The sequence below is a fragment of the Oncorhynchus mykiss genome, chromosome 17 (assembly GCF_057628025.1).
Source record: "Oncorhynchus mykiss isolate SJ-2025 chromosome 17, ASM5762802v1, whole genome shotgun sequence".
Classification (NCBI taxonomy): Eukaryota; Metazoa; Chordata; class Actinopteri; order Salmoniformes; family Salmonidae; genus Oncorhynchus; species Oncorhynchus mykiss.
In genome coordinates, this window is record NC_143038.1 from 53,829,439 (window position 1) to 53,850,386 (window position 20,948).

The 20,948-nt window shown below is 42.4% G+C and overlaps 1 protein-coding gene across 4 annotated transcripts in view; it reads left to right on the forward strand.

Annotated features, from left to right (window-relative positions):
• The window catches only part of LOC110494487 (receptor-type tyrosine-protein phosphatase gamma), a 316,560-nt gene extending 295,612 nt beyond the window's left edge, over positions 1 to 20,948 (forward strand). For 3 of the 4 annotated variants that reach the window (XM_036950543.2, XM_036950544.2, XM_090205954.1), the window contains 15 exons: positions 800 to 891; positions 3,688 to 3,784; positions 4,030 to 4,112; positions 4,309 to 4,443; positions 4,554 to 4,688; positions 5,128 to 5,300; positions 9,224 to 9,359; positions 9,751 to 9,897; positions 11,125 to 11,218; positions 11,546 to 11,622; positions 11,993 to 12,121; positions 15,518 to 15,664; positions 16,107 to 16,249; positions 18,027 to 18,162; positions 18,268 to 20,948. In XM_036950543.2, the coding sequence (XP_036806438.1) occupies positions 800 to 891; positions 3,688 to 3,784; positions 4,030 to 4,112; positions 4,309 to 4,443; positions 4,554 to 4,688; positions 5,128 to 5,300; positions 9,224 to 9,359; positions 9,751 to 9,897; positions 11,125 to 11,218; positions 11,546 to 11,622; positions 11,993 to 12,121; positions 15,518 to 15,664; positions 16,107 to 16,249; positions 18,027 to 18,162; positions 18,268 to 18,414 (1,871 nt within the window). In that variant the 3' untranslated portion in view covers positions 18,415 to 20,948. Of the gene's footprint in view, positions 1 to 799; positions 892 to 3,687; positions 3,785 to 4,029; positions 4,113 to 4,308; positions 4,444 to 4,553; positions 4,689 to 5,127; positions 5,301 to 9,223; positions 9,360 to 9,750; positions 9,898 to 10,146; positions 11,219 to 11,545; positions 11,623 to 11,992; positions 12,122 to 15,517; positions 15,665 to 16,106; positions 16,250 to 18,026; positions 18,163 to 18,267 lie in introns of all 4 variants that reach the window. The other variant, XR_016488024.1, reaches the window with a different exon arrangement.

Genomic DNA, 20,948 nt, shown 5'->3' on the forward strand with positions numbered 1-20,948 from the left:
TTGTGTGTGTGTGTGTGCGGGTGTGCATGCGAGTAAGTGTACGTTTGTAAGTGTGTGTGACGTGCGTACAGTAGGCATTCGTACACGTGTTTGAGTGTGTGATTTCCCCTGTGGATGAAGCGTTTGTTCAGCCCAGCTCTCCGTATGTCTCACTAAATGAGCGTTTAGAGTGGTTCCCACAGGCACAGTTAGGACAGAACATCCACCAAGATGAGATCTGTCCCTCTCATCACTCTCCACCATCACACTCTGTTCCCTTTTGCTATCTTTACCCCCTTCTGTGGATAAAACTAGGACCAGATTGAAACTGTGAATCATTAATGACTCTGCTTGAGATGAAAGCTGTGAACTTCTTCACCTATGTGAAACATAAGCTGATGGACATAAATAACGCATGCTTTTTGTCTTGGTGAAATATTGAACATGGGATTGTGATAGAGTGGAAGAGCGATCTCTCACCGCTCTCCTCCTGTAGCTTCCTGCTACTTTCCTGCATGTGTTACATCACTCTGTCTTTTTAAGACAGATATTCAACAGGTATTACAGGTTTTTAGAGATCCTAGAGATAGTGTAGAGTTATAGTGTAGAGATGTTTTGTACATGCATTGTACTGTACTGTACATTGTACTGTACATTAAACATGTTGATATCTTCATATGTGACATATACGTCACTTCCTCTGCTACATGTCTTCCCTGGACACAAGTGTGTGCCGAACTCAAACTGTTTGTCTGTATGACTCAAACTGTTTGTCTGTGTGTTTTTGACTAAGTGTCTAATTCTATGGTCTCCCTTCCAGATGACATGGAGGCCATCCCTGTCAAGCAGTTCATCAAACACATCTCAGAGCTCTATTCCAACAACCAGCATGGCTTCTCAGAGGACTTTGAGGTAAATAACAGCTCCCTTTGTTGCTGTAATATAGTAGTCTTAACTCTTAACCCCACGATAGACTGGCTAGCATAGCATCCCAGCCCGGTGGGTTAGAGTCTGAGTTAGACAGGTGACCTTGCTCTAACCACTGGTTGACTTTCCATGTTCCTGTGTCGTGTTTGGTTTGCCATGTGAGTGAGGGCAGCATGTGTGTCCGTGTGTGCGTGCATGCTTGTGTGTGTGTGTGGGGCATTTAAGGTTTCCATTGTGCTGCTAATGGTCTTGGAGCAGATGATGTACGAGAGGTCTGTTAGCTGATTTAGACATGTGTCTCCTGACTGGGCCGGCTGACTGAGAGCGAGAGAGCAGATCAGGCTGGAAACCTGTGTCACATGTCCACTACACTGCCTTACTAAACCAATATTTACCTTGTGTTGTATGTGGATCACACAGATGATGTAAGATCAGTAATGCTTTGTGCCTGGTTGATAGCCCTTAGGACAGCCATGGTTTTCAAGTTTAATTCCGAGTAAAATATATCTGAGGGCTCAGTCAGTGATCCTACAACTTATTTTGAGGGGGATTTTGATCACATGCTAACAGATTTATGTGCTGTAAATACCTCTCCTATTTCTATCGCTGTAGTTTGAGAAACTAACTATGCTGCCCTCGTTCTCCCTCCCTTCACCTTCTCCCACCCTTACTTTCTCAGCCGTTAGCAAACCTCCCAGTATTTCTTAGTGACCCTCTCCCCAGAAGAAGGATGGGGGAGCTGTCCTACACTGGGCCCTGCTAATGAGTTTCCCCATGGGGCTAGCAACACTGCCACTCCCCCACCACCACCCGCTTGTTGTCCAGGCCAGTGTGAGTGACATTTGGAAGTGGTTTAAGGTTTAAGGGGGGCCCCTCTCCTGAGTGAATGGAGTGCTCCTTGCACTCCACATCTCTTTATTCTGCCCCAGAAAGGAGGCAGGAGAAAGGGGGAAGGCAGCGGAGTGAAACCCCTTTGGGTGGAGCGTCCTCGGGCCCTGACAAGTTGCTTTGTCCCGACGGGTCTCCCTGGGTAGGGTGCGTAAAGACAGGGGGAGAGGCTGGGGAATGGGTTTGGCTGGGCTTGGATCCCTGGGCACTGTGCAATGGGAATCTTTGGGGCGGGGGGAGAAGAAGGCTAGAATGCATGCTGCATACAGATTGAGTTACAGGGAGGATATGTTAGTTACATGACATGACTTCGATCTTGGTGGCTAATATGTCCATTTGCGTCATGTCTCATAGATTTACTGTTTACTAATAACTCTCTGTACCCTGATGCCTTTCCCACCATATAGACAGACAGGGTTCTGGGGTGATTTATAAATACCTTCTTGTCAGTCTAATGTCCACATATGTCCACCATGGTTGAATTCTCCCTGGTGTTGGCTAGAGATCTGCTCATTTTTAGGATCTCATTCTGTATTGCCACTACTCTCCTTGGCATACACACTGTAATTGGAGCCAGTGGGCAGCTGTGTCCGTATTCCGTGTGTGTACTTGTGTGTGTACTTGTGTGTGTGTGTGTGTGTGTGTGTGTGTGTGTGTGTGTGTGTGTGTGTGTGTGTGTGTGTGTGTGTGTGTGTGTGTGTGTGTGTGTGTGCGTGCGTGCGTGCGTGCGTAAGCATGTGTAAGCATGTGTGTGTGTCTGGGGTGTGTGTGGTGCATGTATAAGCCATCTGGTGGTCACATCAGCCAGTGACTTTGCAGTAAGTATGTACCCAGTTTCACTGTCCCCAAGCCCTCACAACTTGATCCCAGCACCATGTTCTTACCCATGTACACCCCACCTCCACAGTCACCCTTCCCTTATATCTATCTATCTATCTATCTATCTATCTATCTATCTATCTATCTATCTATCTATCTCCAACTTGTATGAGGGGTCCGAATTCTTCTGCTGTGCCCAGAATAAATGAGTATTCCTGTTTGTATCATGGAGAGAGACATCTATTAAATATATAACAAGGTTGTTGATCTGTAAATCCTTAGAGGAAATGAACGAGGGGCTGATTTGACCAGACTGAAGACCATGGTCGGTCATAATTCGTGTTGTTAGAAGGCCAGATAACTGTTGTGGGTTTGTCATAAAACATTGACTATGTACTGGTTGCTATAAGACTATAGAGTGATAGAGTAGAATGGGCATGTGTTCTCTGGTTTCATGATTGTATCGAGACACACAAAGAACGCAAGCATATTTGGCATGTTTTCTGCCGTGGCTTTAAAGGACGGTTGATAAAAGTGATACATGAAGCTTCTCAATGGATGGCATACTTTATGGTTCCACTGGGAGTGGAATGATGTTGTGAGAGCAGCGGAGATTTGGGAAGATTGCGTGATGGTTAGCTTAGTCTGTGACAGCACTTAAGGGGAGAGAGCCAGAGTTGGGCTCAAATTGAATTGAAGGCCGTCTATTAAGAAAGTAAACTGAAACGACAATTCAATAATAGAAAAAGGGTATTTATTTTCAATGACTTCTCAATAAACTGAAAAGTAGAAGCTATTTATCACTTCCTGAATTGACTGCCCTTTGATTTGAATTGAGCCCAACCCTGGAGAGAGCGTGTCAACTTCTGCTCAGAGAGAGAGCGAGGAAGAGAGAGAGAGGAAGAGAGGAAGAGAGGGAGGGAGACAGCTGCCCTGTGTCTGTCACTTTGTCGACCGCATCTGACAGCGAAAAATTGCTTAGATGTTACCAGAAATGCCTCTAGAACTGTCAAAATCTCTCTTTTCACTTCGTTCCAAAATGTTACCCTTGGTGTGTCTCTCTCTCCCCCACAGGAGGTGCAACGATGCACGGTGGACATGAAGATCACGTCGGAGCACTCCAACCATCCAGACAACAAGCACAAGAACAGATACATCAACATCGTGGCCTGTGAGTAGTGCACACCACACATTACAATACAGGAGCATGACAGGCTGTCACACCACTGCACGGATGCTTCATGTCATACAGATCCTGCTTGTAAGAGTACAGCTCTCATCATCTAGGCTACTGGTGTCTTCAGAGCTAACAGAATATGTAGTGTGGGGAATGTGAGACACACACGTGCACGCACGCACACACACACACACACACACACACACACACAGAGCTAACTGTCCCTGTCTCTCCTCCAGACGACCACACTCGGGTGAAGCTACGGCCTTTAGCTGGGAAGGACACCAAACACAGTGACTATATCAATGCCAATTACGTAGATGTGAGTGTTGATTGGAGTATCTATTTTGGCCCGTCTGGTCGTGTGAGTGTGTATTTATAAGAATTTGTTTTTTGTACTGTGTATTGTAGGCGTGTGTGTACAATATGTGTTACGTATTGTACAAGCATGACAATGTCTTTGAATATTGTGTATGTTTTGTTCATGGTCTCTCACCTTGTTTTCCTGTGTATGGTAGGGCTATAACAAGCCCAAGGCATACATCGCGGCCCAGGGCCCTCTCAAGTCCACCTTCGAGGACTTCTGGAGGATGGTGTGGGAACAGAACACTGGCATCATCGTCATGATCACCAACCTCGTGGAGAAAGGAAGGGTATATACACTACAATTCAATAGATCCTTTTAGTAATCATATAATAACCTTTTGTTTTTTGTGATTCATTGAAACAAGAGTCCCTAACCACGTGTGGTGTGTCTCTGCAGAGAAAATGTGATCAGTACTGGCCCACAGAGAACACAGAGGAATATGGGAACATCGTGGTCACGCTAAAGAGCACCAAAGTGCACGCCTGCTACACGCTACGACGCTTCACCGTGCGCAACACAAAAGTAAAAAAGGTCAGTGACAGTGTTATAGGTCTACAGTGTTATAGGTCTGCAGTGTTATAGGTCTGCAGTGTTATAGGTCAACAGTGTTATGATCGGCTATGAAAAGTCAACTGACATTTACTCCTGAGGTGCTGACTTGTTGCACCCTCCACAACTACTGTGATTATTATTATTTGACCATGTTGGTCATTTATGAACAATTTTGAACATCTTGGCCATGTTCTGTTATAATCTCCACCCAAAACAGCCAGAAGAGGACTGGCCACCCCTCATAGCCTGGTTCCTCTCTAGGTTTCTTCCTAGGTTTTCTTCCTGTTCTACTGGTCTCAGTGTTATTAAAAAGTGACTAACATGATATCTCATCTACTTCTTATCATGTAGAAAGATACTAATCAATGTGTGTTCTCTCTATCTCTCTCCTCCCTCTTCCTCCCTCCCTCTCTCCAAGGGTCAGAAAGGGAACCCTAAGGGGTGTCAGAGTGAAAGAACGGTGGTGCAATACCACTATACCCAGTGGCCTGACATGGGCGTCCCTGAGTACACCCTCCCCGTGCTCACCTTCGTCAGGAGGTCTGCTGCCACCCAGACCCCAGAGATGGGCCCTATGCTTGTCCACTGCAGGTATTGTCTCTGTCACTGTGCTGCTCAGGGGTTCTTATGGGAGAAGACTTACTAAAATAGAAGGGGTACACATTTTGCAAACTGTGTATTCAAAAATGTATCAAGCATGAGAGGAAGAACAAAAGCCAAAAATAAAGATTATAAGAACAAATGAGCCCCCAAAAATCATCAATATTAGACAGTTTCATGATTTACTGTAGTTTAGTTTATTATTTATTTTCACCAGTGAAGCATCTGTTGTGGTGCTTGACACATAAGTGTTTCGGCCAATAAATGGGTAGGATTTTTGTTATTTTTTATTTTATTTTTTGCGTTGTTTGTAACACATTTTTTTACTTATCATGTACATAATGTTGCTGCGACCGTGTCTTATGACCGAAAATAACTTCTGGACATCAGAACAGTGATTACTCACCACGAACTGGAAGAGGCTTTTTCCTTTAACGAGTCCGACGTGAAGGATATACTGTTTTCCCGGGAACAGGCCAAAATCCTTGTCATTTGTGTGAAGAGAAGATGGATAAAAAGGGGGCGGAGTACGGGCTGCCTTCTGAGAATTTGTAGGTGGCAAATATTGAAAAATAAAAATGATGACCTACGAGCAAGATTAAACTACTAACAGGACATAAAAAAATGTAATATCTTATGTTTCACTGAGTTGCGGCTGAACGACAACATTCACAAAATACAGCTGGCCGGTTTTACACTGTATCGTCAGGATAGAACAGCAGCCTTTGGTAAGACAAGGGGTGGCGTTCTGTGTATGTTTGTAAACAGCAGCTGGTGCACAATATCTAAGGAAGTCTCAAGGTTTTGCTCGCCTGAGGTAGAGTATCTCATGATAAGTTGTAGACCACACTATCTACCTAGAGAGTTTTCATCTGTATTTTTCGTAGCTGCCTACATACCACCGCAGACCGATGCTGGCACTAAGACACACTCAATGAGCTGTATACTGCCATAAGCAAACAGGAAAACATTCACCCAGAGGCGGCACTCCTAGTGGCCGTGGACTTTAATGCAGGGAACTTAAATCTGTTTTACCAAATTTCCACCAGCATGTTAAATGTGCAACTAGAGGGAAAGAAAACTCTAGACCACCTTTACTCCACACACAGAGACACGTACAGAGGGTAGTGTGTACGGCCCAGTGCATCAGTGTGGCCAAGCTTCCTGCCATCCAGGACCTCTATAACAGGCGGTGTCAGAGGAAGGCCCTAAAAATTGTCAAAGTCTCCAGCCACCCTAGTCATAGACTGTTCTCTCTGCTACCGCATAGCAAGCAGTACCGGAGTTTCAAATTTAGGTCCAAGAGGCTTCTAAACAGCTTCTACCCCCAAGCCATGAGACTCCTGAACATCTAATCAAATGGCTACCCAGACTATTTGCATTCCCCCCCACCCCCCTTTTACACTGCTACTACTCTCTGTTATTATCTATGCATAGGCACTATGCATAGGCACTTTAATAACTCTACATATTACCTCCATTACCTCGACTAACCGGTGCCCCTGCACATTGACTCTGTACCGGTACCCCCCGTATATAGCCTCGCTATTGTTATTTTACTGCTGCTCTTTAATAATTATTGCTTTTATTTCTTATTCATATATATATATATATATATATATATATATTATATATATATATATATATTAAACTGCATTGTTGCTTAGGGCTTGTAAGTAAGCATTTCACTGTAAGGTATTGTATTCTGCACATGTGACAAATACAATTTGATTGATTTGAACCCCTTATAATGGTTCCTCGAAGAACCTTTTGGGGTTCATTTTTTTAACTCCCTGTCCTCCCTCTCTCCATTATAAAAAGCATACATTAATAACAATAATAATAATAATATTGACAATATTGATTTAAGTAATAAATTGATTATTTAGTGGCACCACAAATGTGAAGGAATATTTACAAAACAGTTTACCAAACAAAACATATAAAAAAATGTCTGCAGACATGTCAGACCATAATAAATAATACATTTACTTTGTGTAGTGCATTTCATTACATTTTTTAAAATAAAATAATGATGTACAATAAAAACAACATACATTAAAAATGAATCATAGGTAAACTAACAATATTGTAGACTTGATACTAAATGCAGTTTTTGCTTTAGGGTGTGTGTGTGTGTGTGTGTGTGTGTGTGTGTGTGTGTGTGTTTGTGTGTGTGTGTGTTTGTGTGTGTGTGTGCGTGTGTGTGTGTGTGTGTGTGTGTGTCCAACAACCACTTAGTTATGTTAGGGAGTTTGCCATCTTTATAACCGGCCCTGGCAACTTCACCCCAAATTCTCTTATCCCCAGAACACAGTAACTTAACAACATAGGTGTTTTTCTGACATTTTGGGGAAATTGAAGTGAAAATAAAAAATCCAGCCCTAGCAGAGCCCCAAGTCCCATGGGGACGTCCAATAGGGCGTGGATGTTCTCCCCATCAAATACCAGTGGGATTTCACTCTCATGGTGAATTGGATTCCCACCGATGCAGTAAAGGAGTAGGGAGCAGTGTAATCTGTGTCAACAAAAGTAAGAAAATATTAATACACATACAATTAACTAAGAACATAACAAATGTTCAGCTGTAGTTTTATATAAGCATGCACACATGTTTATGAAGAAACAGATTATTTGAGCATAGGCATACCTTGTCACGGCCATAAAGTCTACTCGGGTCCTCATTGAAGAGATAGGGCAAGAGCAGGATGGCTGCTGTGGTCTCGAGTCCTAGTAAAGCAATGATCTTACAACACTTGCTAGTTTTATTGAAAAATACATTAGAGAAAGGGAAGGATTAACAGCAAATTCGCCTGTGTGCCTCTTCTGTATCTTTGAAAAACCTTTTTGGGGCTGTTTTTCATTGCCAAGAACCCTAATGTTCTTTGATGATCTTAGAACTTCAGTTGAACCCCTAATTTTTAGAGTGTAATATGCACTGCAGTCTGAAATATACACTATCATTTTCCCTACAGCTACTCTGCACTTCCTTTGTTACCTGAGAGAAAGGAATCCCAGCTGTGGTTAGCTAAGCATGTGTTTAAGGCAGGGAAATGGACTGTAATTGTCCAGTGAAAGTTCCCTCCTCGGTAATGAGAGTAATGGTCTCTAATGTCATCTGTCCTGTGCTGTTCGATAATGACCCTTCACAGGCAGAACCTGCTGTGTCTACACACTCAACTATACAGCTCTGCCAGACACACACACCGCAGGTCCTCTAGCCAAGCTTATTACTGTGTACTGGGTGGACACAGTGACCTGGGTGGACCTTCTCTCACACTGCCATTGCTGCCGACTGGCTTCTCTCCTGCTGAACTTGGATTTCTGTTAATGATACACACAGGACCTTGACTTGAGGAGAAGTCCACCTATGAGATATAAATAGCCCTGTTAAGGGTCAGATGTGAGGTTAAGGCATGTTTTATAGGAGTTTGTACAGTATGACTTCTCCAGGAGGGCTTGGATGCATTAGAGCTGCTCTCCCCAACTTCAGTCCTTGAACATAATTCATCAGCAACTGGTTTAGATCTGGAAAATGATGTGTCTGGTCAGCCAATGACATGGATTGATTGATTAAGAACCAGTTAGAGGAGAAGATGAATGCAGCATACATGGACTGGGATTGACCACTGAGTTAGGAGATTAATTAGTCTGCTGCTGTCATGGAGCTCTTTGTCCATATTCCTGTAGACCTAAATGCCAACTAGGCAAGTCAGTTAAGAACAAATTCTTATTTTCAATGACGGCCTGTGGGTTAACTGCCTGTTCAGGGGCAGAACGACAGATTTGTACCTTGTCAGCTCGGGATATGAACTTGCAACCTTTCGGTTACTAGCCCAACGCTCTAACCACTGGGCTACCCTGCCACCCTGTATGAATATCCAAGTTGTATGTTCATGTGTGTGTGTGTGCAGTGCGGGTGTGGGCCGGACAGGGACCTACATCGTCATAGACAGCATGCTGCAGCAGATCAAGGACAAAAGCACAGTCAACGTCCTGGGCTTCCTCAAACACATCCGGACACAGCGCAACTACCTGGTACAAACAGAGGTGGGTTGTGTGTGTGTGTGTGTGTGTGTGTGTGTTTTTGAGTGTGAATGAACATCCTGAGTGACTCATTCTATAATCACCATGTGCCATTCTATTCACTTGAGCATCTGTGGTAAAGTCCCAAATGATCAAACTCCCTGCAGCTAGTAGACTACAGTAGAGCATAACGTTAAACTTCTGTCTTTCTTATCTGTCTAATGCAGCTGTGTTTAAGTCTGTCCATGTCCCTCTTTGTAAATATAGGAAAGGCATGCATCACACAGCCACTGTTGTCCGGGACCAAGGGGACCATGGTCATTGTCATAATTTATCTGCTCTAAAAAGAGCTGCACTGCCACGTTGTCTGCATGTCTGACTGGTGTTCTCTCTTTCTGTCCTGCTTGGCCTATAGGAGCAGTATATCTTCATTCATGATGCGTTGATTGAGGCCATCATGGGGAAGGAGACGGAGGTGTTGTCCAGCCAGCTGCACAGCTATGTCAACAGTATCCTTATGCCTGGGGTGGGTGGCAAGACACGGCTGGAGAAACAGTTTAAGGTCAGAGTACCTCCTTCTCAGTCTTACTGAACACTCATTCCCCTAGATCTCTTTCTCTATCTGCCTATCATGCTCCTTCTCTCTCAAACATATTTTCTCTGCATCTTTCTTTTTCTGCCACATTTCTGTCTGTCTCTCTCGCTGTCTCTCTTTCTCTCCTTACCTTTCTTTCTCTCTCTTTCTCTCTCTGTACCTCTTTTTTCTCTCTCTCTGTACCCCACTCTCCCTCTATTCTCTCTCTTCTCTCAGCTCTCCATCGTTCCCATGTTTTCCCAGAGCAGAGACTTCAGGGTCCTGTTTGTCTCCTTAAAGAAGTCCCTCAGCATCACAAAGTTGTGATTCATCTCCCTCAGGGCCCACTACTGGAGAAGTGATCGTAATTAGAATGGAAATACATTTGGGGGAAGAGTACTTATCTTCCTCGGGTGGCCCCTTTGACTAACCCCACTCACTGCTTGTTTCCAGGGAGATGTGAACTTTCCTATAATGGTGGGGGGTCTGGGTTATGGCCTGGTTTGATGACAAGCTCACAACGTAATTGCCTTTCATTATTCTCCTCCACGGTGTATTTGATTTAGCCCAGGGTTGGGAGAGATTGAGCGTGCTCTTGCGAAACAATGGCAGCCATTGGGATTTTAATGCAATTAGCCTCAAGGCTGGATTTGAAGTTAATAATTTTTGGGAGAGAATATTTATTTTGTTTTTCACAGTCCAATAAAAAGTCTGTGTTAATTTCTGCTCTACAAAGAATTAAGCGGTGTTTGTCTTTTTGTGACATGCGATTTGGCATGAGCGTTATCTGCAATATTAAGATGAGCAAACACTTTTTTCAGTCGGCAGAATTTGATCTGAGACTTGACTATAATTGAATTAACTGTTGAAAGTCGGTGTTGATGGGAAGCAGCACATGGTTGGGCTGTATTCTAAACACATGTTTGGACTACTAGCTATGTTCTGAACCCCATGTTTAGGGCCATAACAGTAGGGTGGTTAGTGTCAGAACACCTGAGGTCAGTGACTCTACACAGAGTACTGCAGGCCATGAGAGTTTGTTTAAATGACAGAGTAGGGAGGGTATGAAGGATCAATCGAAGCATGTATCTTTATCAGATAATCTGGTGTATTGTATCATTGTTATCTAACCTCTCTCTCTCTGTCTTTCTTCCTCTCCCACTTTCATCCACCCATCTGTCCCTCTTTCTTGCCCTCTCACCTCTCTTGTTGCAGTTGGTGACTCAGTGTAACGCCAGGTTTGTGGAGTGCTTCAGTGCTCAGAAGGAATGCAACAAAGAGAAGAACCGCAACTCCTCGGTAGTACCCTGTAAGTCAAATTATATTATCCATGCACCACCTGACAGCGATATTCAGATTTCGGATTGGCTCCCGTCTAGGCTGCTGCTTTCCACAGTTTCCAGTTTCTGATAACCTTAGGCTCTATTCATGGTCATAGGAAGTCATTCATCTACAGTAGTTAGTTACGTAACCAGTTGTTTATGGTCCATGCTCATACTAGAGTTATTTTAAGTGACTATGCTGTGGCTGCTTTCATAAAAATGACACACTTTACTTTGTAAACCAATAAGAACATGTTTGCTACTTAGCTCTATGATCACTGTGCCTTGATTGGATCTCTCTTTCTCTATGGCAGCGGAGCGTGCGAGGGTGGGGTTGGCACCTTTACCCGGCATGAAAGGCACAGATTACATTAACGCGTCTTACATAATGGTGAGTACCACCTCCTGTCCCTCCTCTGTCAATCATTCACTGTCCCTGCCCACACCCGGCTGGACCAACTGAGCTAAGGAATGTCAGTATTATGATATATGATCCCTTTGTCTCATAGACATTGCTATCATAGACATTGTTCATTGCTATCAACTGAAAGGAATGGACTTGAATTTGTTGTTGACCTATGTGAATCCTAGGTTTGTGTTGGGACATAAAAAGGTAGACCGCTAGATCTAAGGTGTTTTGAGCAGTGGTAGTCTACTGCTGTGGCCGGTTTCATCTGACACACACAGGCTTGTTTTCATCTTTGTGTGTAACCACAACACAACCCTTGCTTGGACCCTTGACCTCTGTTCTGACACCACAGGGCTACTACAGGAGCAATGAGTTCATCATTACCCAGCATCCTCTGCCCCACACCACTAAAGACTTCTGGAGGATGATCTGGGACCACAATGCACAGATCATTGTCATGCTGCCGGACAACCAGGGGCTGGTGGGTCTCTCACACGCACATGAACAATGTGCAAGCATGCAGGCACACACACACATACAGTACATGCACACACACTCTACCACCAAGGGTTGTTGGCTTCAGCCTTATCTCTGGTCTATTAAAGGGCTGTCTTAGCACGCTAAGCTTAGTCTCTCCCAGCCTTGGCCCAGTGTTCACACAGGAAGCCACTCGTTTGGGTGTGAGAGGAATTGAGATGAATACTGAAGGTGACAGCAGCTGTATCAGTCGCTCCACTCTGCCATATGTCTTATTAAGATTAAGATCAAGATTAAGATCACTTTATTGGTCAATTGCACACAAGGTCCAAACGAAATTTGACAATCACTTTTAACCCAACCCCGCCAAAAAGCACACACTCATACAGTGCCTTCGGAAAGTATTCATACCCGTTGACTTATACACATTTTGTTGTGTTACAGCCTGAATTAAAAATTTACTTAATTTTCGTCCTGTCCTCAACTGGCAGCTTTATTAAATAGTACCCGCAAAACACCAGTCTCAATATCAACAGTGCGGAGGCGACTCCGGAATGCTGGCCTTCTAGGCAGAGTTTAAAGATGGGTAAAAGAACACAGACACTGGACAGAGGAACTCTACCTAGAAGGCCAAACTGGTGTTTTGCGGGTACTATTTAATAAAGCTGCCAGTTGAGGACTTGTGAGGCGTCTGTTTCTCAAACTAGACACTCAAATGTACTTGTCCTCTTGCTCAGTTGTGCACCGGGGCCTCCCACTTCTCTTTCTATTCTGGTTAGGGCCAGTTTGCGCTGTTCTGTGAAGGGAGTAGTACACAGCGTTGTACGAGATCTTCAGTTTCTTGGATTTTTCTCGCATGGAATAGCCTTAATTTATCAGAACAAGAATAGACTGATGAGTTTCAGAAGAAAGTAATTTGTTTCTGACCATTTTTAGCCTGTAATCGAACCCAAAAATGCTGATGCTTCAGATACTCAACTAGTCTAAGGAAGCCAGTTTTATTGCTTCTTTAATCAGAACAACTGTTTTCAGCTGTGCTAATATAATTGCAAAAGGGTTTTCTAATGATCAATTATCCTTTTAAAGTTATAAACTTGGATTAGCTAACACAACGTGCCATTGGAACACAGGAGTGATGGTTGCTGATTATGGGCCTCTGTACACCTATGTAGATATTCCATAAAAAACCTGCTGTTTCCAGCTAAAATAGTAATTTACAACACTAACAATATCTACACTGTATTTCCGATCAATTTGATTTTATTGTAATGGACAAAAGATGTGCTTTTCTTTCAAAAACAAGGACGACCCTAAACTTTTGAAAGGTAGTTTATTTTGAGTTGCTTAACACTTTTTTGGTTACTACATGATTCCATATGTGTTATTTCATGGTGTTGATGTCTTCACTATTATTCTACAATGTAGAAAATAGTACAAATAAAGAAAAACCTTGAATAGGTAGGTGCTCTAAAACTTTCGACAGGTAGTGTAATTATTCACACCCCTGAGTCACTACATTGTAGAAGCACCTTTGACAGGGATTACAGCTATGAATCTTTCTGGGCAAGTCTCTAAAAGCTTTCCACACCTGGATTGTGCAACACTTGCCCATTATTGTTTTCAAAATTATTCAAGCTCTGTCAAATTGATTCTTGATCATTGCTAGACAACCATTTTCAGGTCTTGCCATAGCTTTTCATGTCGATTTAAGTAAAATTTCGGCCACACAGGAACATTCACTGTCTTCTTGGTAAGCAACTCCAGTGTGGATTTGGCCTTGTGTTTTATGTTATTGTCCTGCTGAAAGGTGAATTTGTCTCACGGTGTCTGGTGGAAAGCAGACTGAACCAGGTTTAGCTGTAGGATTTTGCCTGTGCTTCGCACCATTATTTTTTATCCTGAAAAACTCCCAGTCCTTAATGATTACAACGATACCCATAACATGATGCAGCTACCTATATGCTTGAAATATGGACAGTGGTACTCAGTAATGTGTTGTATTGGATTTGCCCAAAACATAACACTTTGTTTGTATTCAGGACAAAAAGTTAATTGCTTTGCCACATTTTTTTGCAGTATTACTTTAGCGCCTTGTTGCAAACAGGATGCATATTTTAGAATATTTATATTCTGTACGGGCTTTCTTCTTTTCACTCTGTCAATTAGGTTAGTATTGTGGAGTAACTACAATGTTGTTGATACATCCTCAGTGTTCTCCTATCACAGCCATTAAACTCTGTAACTATTTTGAAGTCACCATTGGCCTCATGGTGAAATCCCTAAGCAGTTTTCTTACGCTCAAGCAACTGAGTTAGGAAGGACACCTGTTACTTTGTGTGATTATACATCATCAAAGGTGTAATTAATAACTTCACCATGCTCAAAGGGATATTCCATGCTGTGTTTTTTTTTACCCATCCACCAATAGGTGCCCTTCTTTGCGAGACATTGGAAAACCTCCATGGTCTTTGTGGTTGAATCTGTGTTTGAAATTCACTGCTTGACTGAGGGACCGCACAGATAATTGTATGTGTGTGGGGTACAGAGATGAGGTAGTCATTTAAAAATCATATGAAACACTATTATTGCACACAGTGTGAATCCATGCAACTTATTATGTGACTTGTTAAGCAAACTTTTACTCCTGAACTTTTTTAGGCTTGCCATAACAAAGGGGTTGAATACTTATTGACTCAAGACATTTCAGCTTTTCATATTTTAATACATTGGTACAAATTTTGAAAAACATAATTCCACTTTGATGTTTTGTATTGTGTATCGGCCAGTGACAAAAATCTTAATGTAATCCATTTTAAATTCAGGTTGTTACACAATAAAATGTGGAAATAGTCAAGGAGTGTGAATACTTTCTGAAGGCATGGTACATATACAGGTTTTGAAGCAATGCAGGGGCCTGCCACACTGGGCACCTAGGAACCTGTTGCTGTGGGGGGGTTAAGTTCCTGTTCCAGTGGAACAATAGCATGCAATGTCCTCTAGGATGTGATACCAGCAATCCTCCGGTTGCCAGCTCATTTCCCTTCAGAATTTTCCTGTCGAACCTGGGATTTGATCTGGCAATTCTCCAGTTGCTGGCTTACCTCTCTACCTGCTGCCCATACCTGTCACTTCTCTAACTAACTCTGTCTATATATCTATGATTTCACACACTGAGTAGTGGCACTTCTGCATTCATACTCCAGTTCCTTTAACATTTTGATGTTTTTGTTTTAGGGCAAGTCCTTTGCTCAATATGAACTGTCAGTTCGTATACTAAACTTCAATATCTCACACTCCCCTTCCTTGTATTTCTCATTTTCCCTCCCTTCTTTCTCACCCTTTCCCCTTCTCCCTTTTCCCTATTATTTTCATCCTTGTTTTGGTTTGGCTGTGTCTTTAGGCGGAGGATGAGTTTGTGTACTGGCCAAGCCGAGAGGAGGCCATGAACTGTGAGGCCTTCACTGTCACGCTCATCAGCAAAGACAGACTATGCCTTTCTAACGAAGAGCAGATCATCATCCACGACTTTATCCTGGAGGCCACACAGGTACGATGCGATGTGTGTGCCTGTGTGTGTGGTTGTAGGAAGTCCATTGTAGCTTAGTTGGTAGAGCATGGCGTTTGCAACACCAGGATAGTAGGTTCTATTCCCAGCACTACCTATGCGTAAAATGTATGCACGCATGACTGTAAATCGCTTTGGATTAAAGTGTCTGTTAAATGGCATATATCTGTATTATACACTGAGTATACCAAACATTAGGAACACCTTAATATTGAGTTGCACGCCCTCAGAACAGCCTCAATTTGTCAGGGCAATGACTCTACACGGTGTCAAAAGCATTGTTTTAATGGGCCTGTGTCTGTGTGTATGACTGTCTTTACCTGCATGAGTGTGTGAGTCAGTCTTTGTGTGTGGGTGGGCATCTTTGTATGTACACCTACCTTAAACTACCTCTTCTTCTGTCTTTCTTTTCCCTCTACCCCAGGATGACTATGTGTTGGAGGTGCGTCACTTCCAGTGCCCTAAATGGCCCAACCCTGATGCTCCCATGAGCAGCACCTTTGAGCTCATCAATGTCATCAAGGAGGAGGCCATGATCAGAGACGGACCTACCATAGTGCACGATGAGTGAGTGTGTCACATCATGCTCCTGATGACAGAGAGAATCATTATCTCTTCTTTTAAGCTCTAAGTAAATACTTTAAACTGTGTTCTGTTTCAACAGAACATGTAATTATTCCCTCTAACCAGGTTTCCATGCAACCTGTCTATGCGTAAAGTACATGTGGGCAGTGCATGTCGGATTAAATAGTTCAGGAAAGGCCTGATGGAAACAGTTCATTAGCTGGTAAACTTTCCAAATGTTGACAAAACAAAATACGCTAGGCAAGGTGAGATCTTTTTGTGTCTGTAAAATGAATTATGCGAGAAATTGCAGTGGAAATGCCTTTATGCTCAAATATCGATATAACAACCATCAAATCAAAGTAAACTTAGTCACGTGATTATATTTTGTGTGGCCCTCACACTATGATTCGAGAAACCATGCAGTTTATTAGGCTACAGAAAAACTTCACGGGTGGTGAAAGTGCATGGTGATCTTGATGCTCCTTTCCAATAAATATCAAGGGTCTTATTCTGAAGACATGATGATTGATGCTTGGCTGCCGTTTGACAAATTTAAAATAATCTTGCTCTTTTGTTCATAGTAATCTCATCATGTAGGCTACACACACAGTGTATCTGCCAGCTGTTGTCTAGAGCGCAGGTGTCAAGACCAGAGTTGGCACTCTCACTATAGCCTTTAACGCAACATTTTAGTGACAAAACAATCAGTACAGTTGAAAATGCGATGGAAACCCATTTAACTTGTATTTTTTATTCGGTACATGGGAATTTAACCGCAAAAATGTTTTATGTGCAATTCGCCATCACGCACAGCCTTTAATCCGCAACCAGTTCCACCCCCATGTACCCTGATACTCCATCCAATTAGAAATAATGAATGTCTATTAATGCTGACAGACATTAGCGGCAGCGAACAACACTCCCAACGACGAGACATGCAGCCTCAGTCATGTTTATTCATTAGGAAAATGAAGATTGCTTGTCTCATCCCAGAGAAAAAAGGGACTAATTGAGCATTTCAGTTCTGTATCTGTACTATGGAATCCCCCCCTAAGAGGTTTTGGAAAGACGGCTGTCGTAATTGTCTGCATATTCATTAGCTGGTGAGACATGGTAGTTAGCTTGTGTATCTCCATCACATTTGACATGGATGTTAATAGAAGCAGCAACCTTTTCCTGTGAGCGTCCCTGATTTCCTAAGGGGCTGAACCGCTCCTGTGGTCTCACATGGAATTCATTTGACCCTCTGGGCTGAACCGCTCCTGTGGTCTCACATGGAATTCATTTGACCCTCTGGGCTGAACCGCTCCTGTGGTCTCACATGGAATTAATTTGACCCTCTGGGCTGAACCGCTCCTGTGGTCTCACATGGAATTCATTTGACCCTCTGGGCTGAACCGCTCCTGTAGTCTCACATGGAATTAATTTGACCCTCTGGGCTGAACTGCTCCTGTGGTCTCACATGGAATTAATTTGACCCTCTGGGCTGAACCGCTCCTGTGGTCTCACATGGAATTAATTTGACCCTCTGGGCTGAACCGCTCCTGTGGTCTCACATGGAATTCATTTGACCCTCTGGGCTGAACCGCTCCTGTGGTCTCACATGGAATTCATTTGACCCTCTGGGCTGAACCGCTCCTGTGGTCTCGCATGGAATTAATTTGACCCTCTGGGCGCCCTGGGCTCTATGCTCATTTGTGACCCTGTGTGTCCCTCAGTCCCTGTCTTGTTTTAGGGCCTATAAAGTAACCCTGTTTGTCCCTCTCCTGTCTCCCAGGTTCGGGGCAGTGTCAGCGGGCATGCTGTGTGCTCTTACCACCCTGTCCCAGCAGCTGGAGAGTGAGAGTGCCGTGGGCGTCTATCAGGTGGCCAAAATGATCAACCTCATGAGGCCTGGAGTTTTCACAGACATAGTAAGTAGACCAGTAGAGCATGATTATGGGATTAAATGTAAAAACTACATAATTGAACATTTGTAGTTTCCCCCTCTCTAAGAGCATGTTCCTCTCCCTCCACAGGATCAGTACCAGTACCTTTATAAAGCTATGCTCAGTCTGATCAGCACCAAGGAGAATGGCTCTGGCCTCACGTCCATGGACAGAAACTGCACCATGGCCATGTCTGATGAGTCAGACCAGGCAGAGAGCATGGAGTCCCTCGTCTGAAGGGCCCACCCACCAGGCCTGAGGGGCCCAAGGCCCTCGCAGACAGAGAGCCACTTACTTTGTAAAATGTCAAGGACTATAAGACAAGACTTTTTGAGGCCTTTTTTGCCAGACTCTTGGTTAAATGAAAAACCTGATTACTTTTTTACACTGATAAAAAGTTTTTGATATTTATTTTTTGCCATTTTATGTCTTAATGTTATCCTACTGAGCGTTTGCACCTACGTTTTTGAGTTCACAACAACAAAACATACTTCTGTCTTTCTTGTTTGCACTATAATGTCAGTTACTGCCTATACTAAGCTGATGGACTCTACTACACTTAAACTCTGATTTCAACATTCCATGGCAAAGCCCTCACTCAACTCCTTTTGAGAAGTAGGAAAAAAAACATTGCTCCGTTTGCTCTCTACTAGCTCATATAAGGAAGAGGAGTGAGAGTGTCATAGCTCCATGTTCCATGAATAAGCTGTCCAACCTGAGGTTCATTACAGTAGACCACCTCTCCTCTCCTCACCCTTGTGGCTCAAATATCACTCATTTGCTGCAAGACTCAACAGTCTGGTTTCTGTCACACCTACAGGCAATAGGGTCACCAGTTCTATTTGTTGTTTGATTAACTTTTGTTTATATGACCTTTATCTTCATTGTGCATCTAATTAGCAATTCAAACCCATATTTGAATATTGAAGGTGGTATTATAACAGCTACTGTGAACTTGCATTATTTTTAGTATGATTCATATTATGCTTATATATATATATATATATATATATATATATATATATATATATATATACTGATCAGTATAGCTTGTGATTTTGTAGATGTCAATGCCAGTGTTGATTTTCTGCACACTTACACCCCCTTCTGGCTCAGTTGGTTTTTGCTTCTTGCTGCTAATAGTCTACACACAGTCACAGAAGAGTCAAATTAAGAAATGATAATGCCCTTGTGTGAGCGGAAACTTCTTTGAGAAAATGGATACTATTGATACAGCCAATTGCTATTTTCTGTGTCATAACCCTATTGAATTTATTATTGGGGTAAAGGACTTATGCTCCCACGTCACACAGCCTTGTGTACTTCGTTTCTAATCCTCACTGTTGCTCGACTCTGCTTGTGTGTGGTATGATTGTATGCTATGACTGTCGTATGGAGGCCTAATCAAGGAAAGATTTACTGTGGTTTTTGAGTCCTAGAGTGATTCACATAAACTCATTGACCCTGATTTAGTTGTTGTCATACTGCCACCTCTATATTTCCTGTTAGAATCACTTTGATAAATATCTCCCTTAGTTATCTGAAGGAAAGAGAGACCACCTGTGATTTACATTGAAATAAAATGTGAATTCATTATACAGCACAATGAACATGCTATTAGAATATTTATATTTGATTATCACAACAAAGCATCGAGGATACCTATGATTTGTAACTTTTACCAAAGACTTATACTCATTTCCATTAATATAAATATTAGAGAGAGGGAGAGCAAGTTAATTGCATTTGTGTCTGATTTCCTTTTTCAGTGATATGTAGGCTGCTGAGTGAGGATCATTCTGTTGACTTTTTCTTCTGCTTCTTTTGGCATCTTTTTGTTTCCAGGCTGGAATTTCTGCATGAACTCCTCATCACTTGTGTTAGTTTAGGAATTCCCTTTGCTACAGAAGGAGTTCATTGCAATTGTATTATATTTAATTTCTCACTCAACTCATAGACTTACAAAATTAAGTGGAAAGATGCATCAATTATTTTATTATTTTACCCGTCGTGTTTCATCTCCTTCCAAGGAGGGCTTTTGAATGAAGTCATAACTCTCCAACATTTGGAGTAGACAGCTGACTTTTGTCCCTTTGTCAGTGAAGGCATTTTGCATCATTAAACACTCGCTTTTTTCGGTTTTGTCTTGTTCCATCAGGTTAACTCTTAATTTCCTGACTGAGCCTAGTGTCCACTGTCAGGTGTGTTTATGTGTTGCAAAACACAAACACTAGTGTGTCATGAAAACAATGTACATATTTTGTTGCTTCTATAACCAACCGTTCTCTGGAAACTTTGTATCTATGGTATATAATCATAGAATTTATATTTTCATATAAAGCTATTTTTCTTTCTCTCGTTTCAACTCCTTCGTTGCTTTGCTTTTGTGGTGAAACGTGGAAACCAAGTCTCTGTGCACTGAGCTAGTGGTTGTCATCACATTCCAATACAATTCCACGCCTCCCATTAACTTTAAGTCCGTGATTGTGATATCATTATTGTTATTACTTTGTTTTTGTCATTTGTTTCTGAGTTACAATTCTGTTGTCAGAGTGTAATAGAGTAGCTCTAGTAAGTCACTGAATAATTTCGTCCCATTGACCATTTTGAACAGCTGGGCGTTGCTTCTTCTTTTGTAACCTGAAATAAGAAAAAAATAAGGAAAAAAATGTTTTGTTTCGTTGAAAGCTATATCAGAGCATTCTATTATAGTGTTATTTAATATGTCAATTGTATTGCTATACTTAAAATAAAATATGGGTTTTGATGTA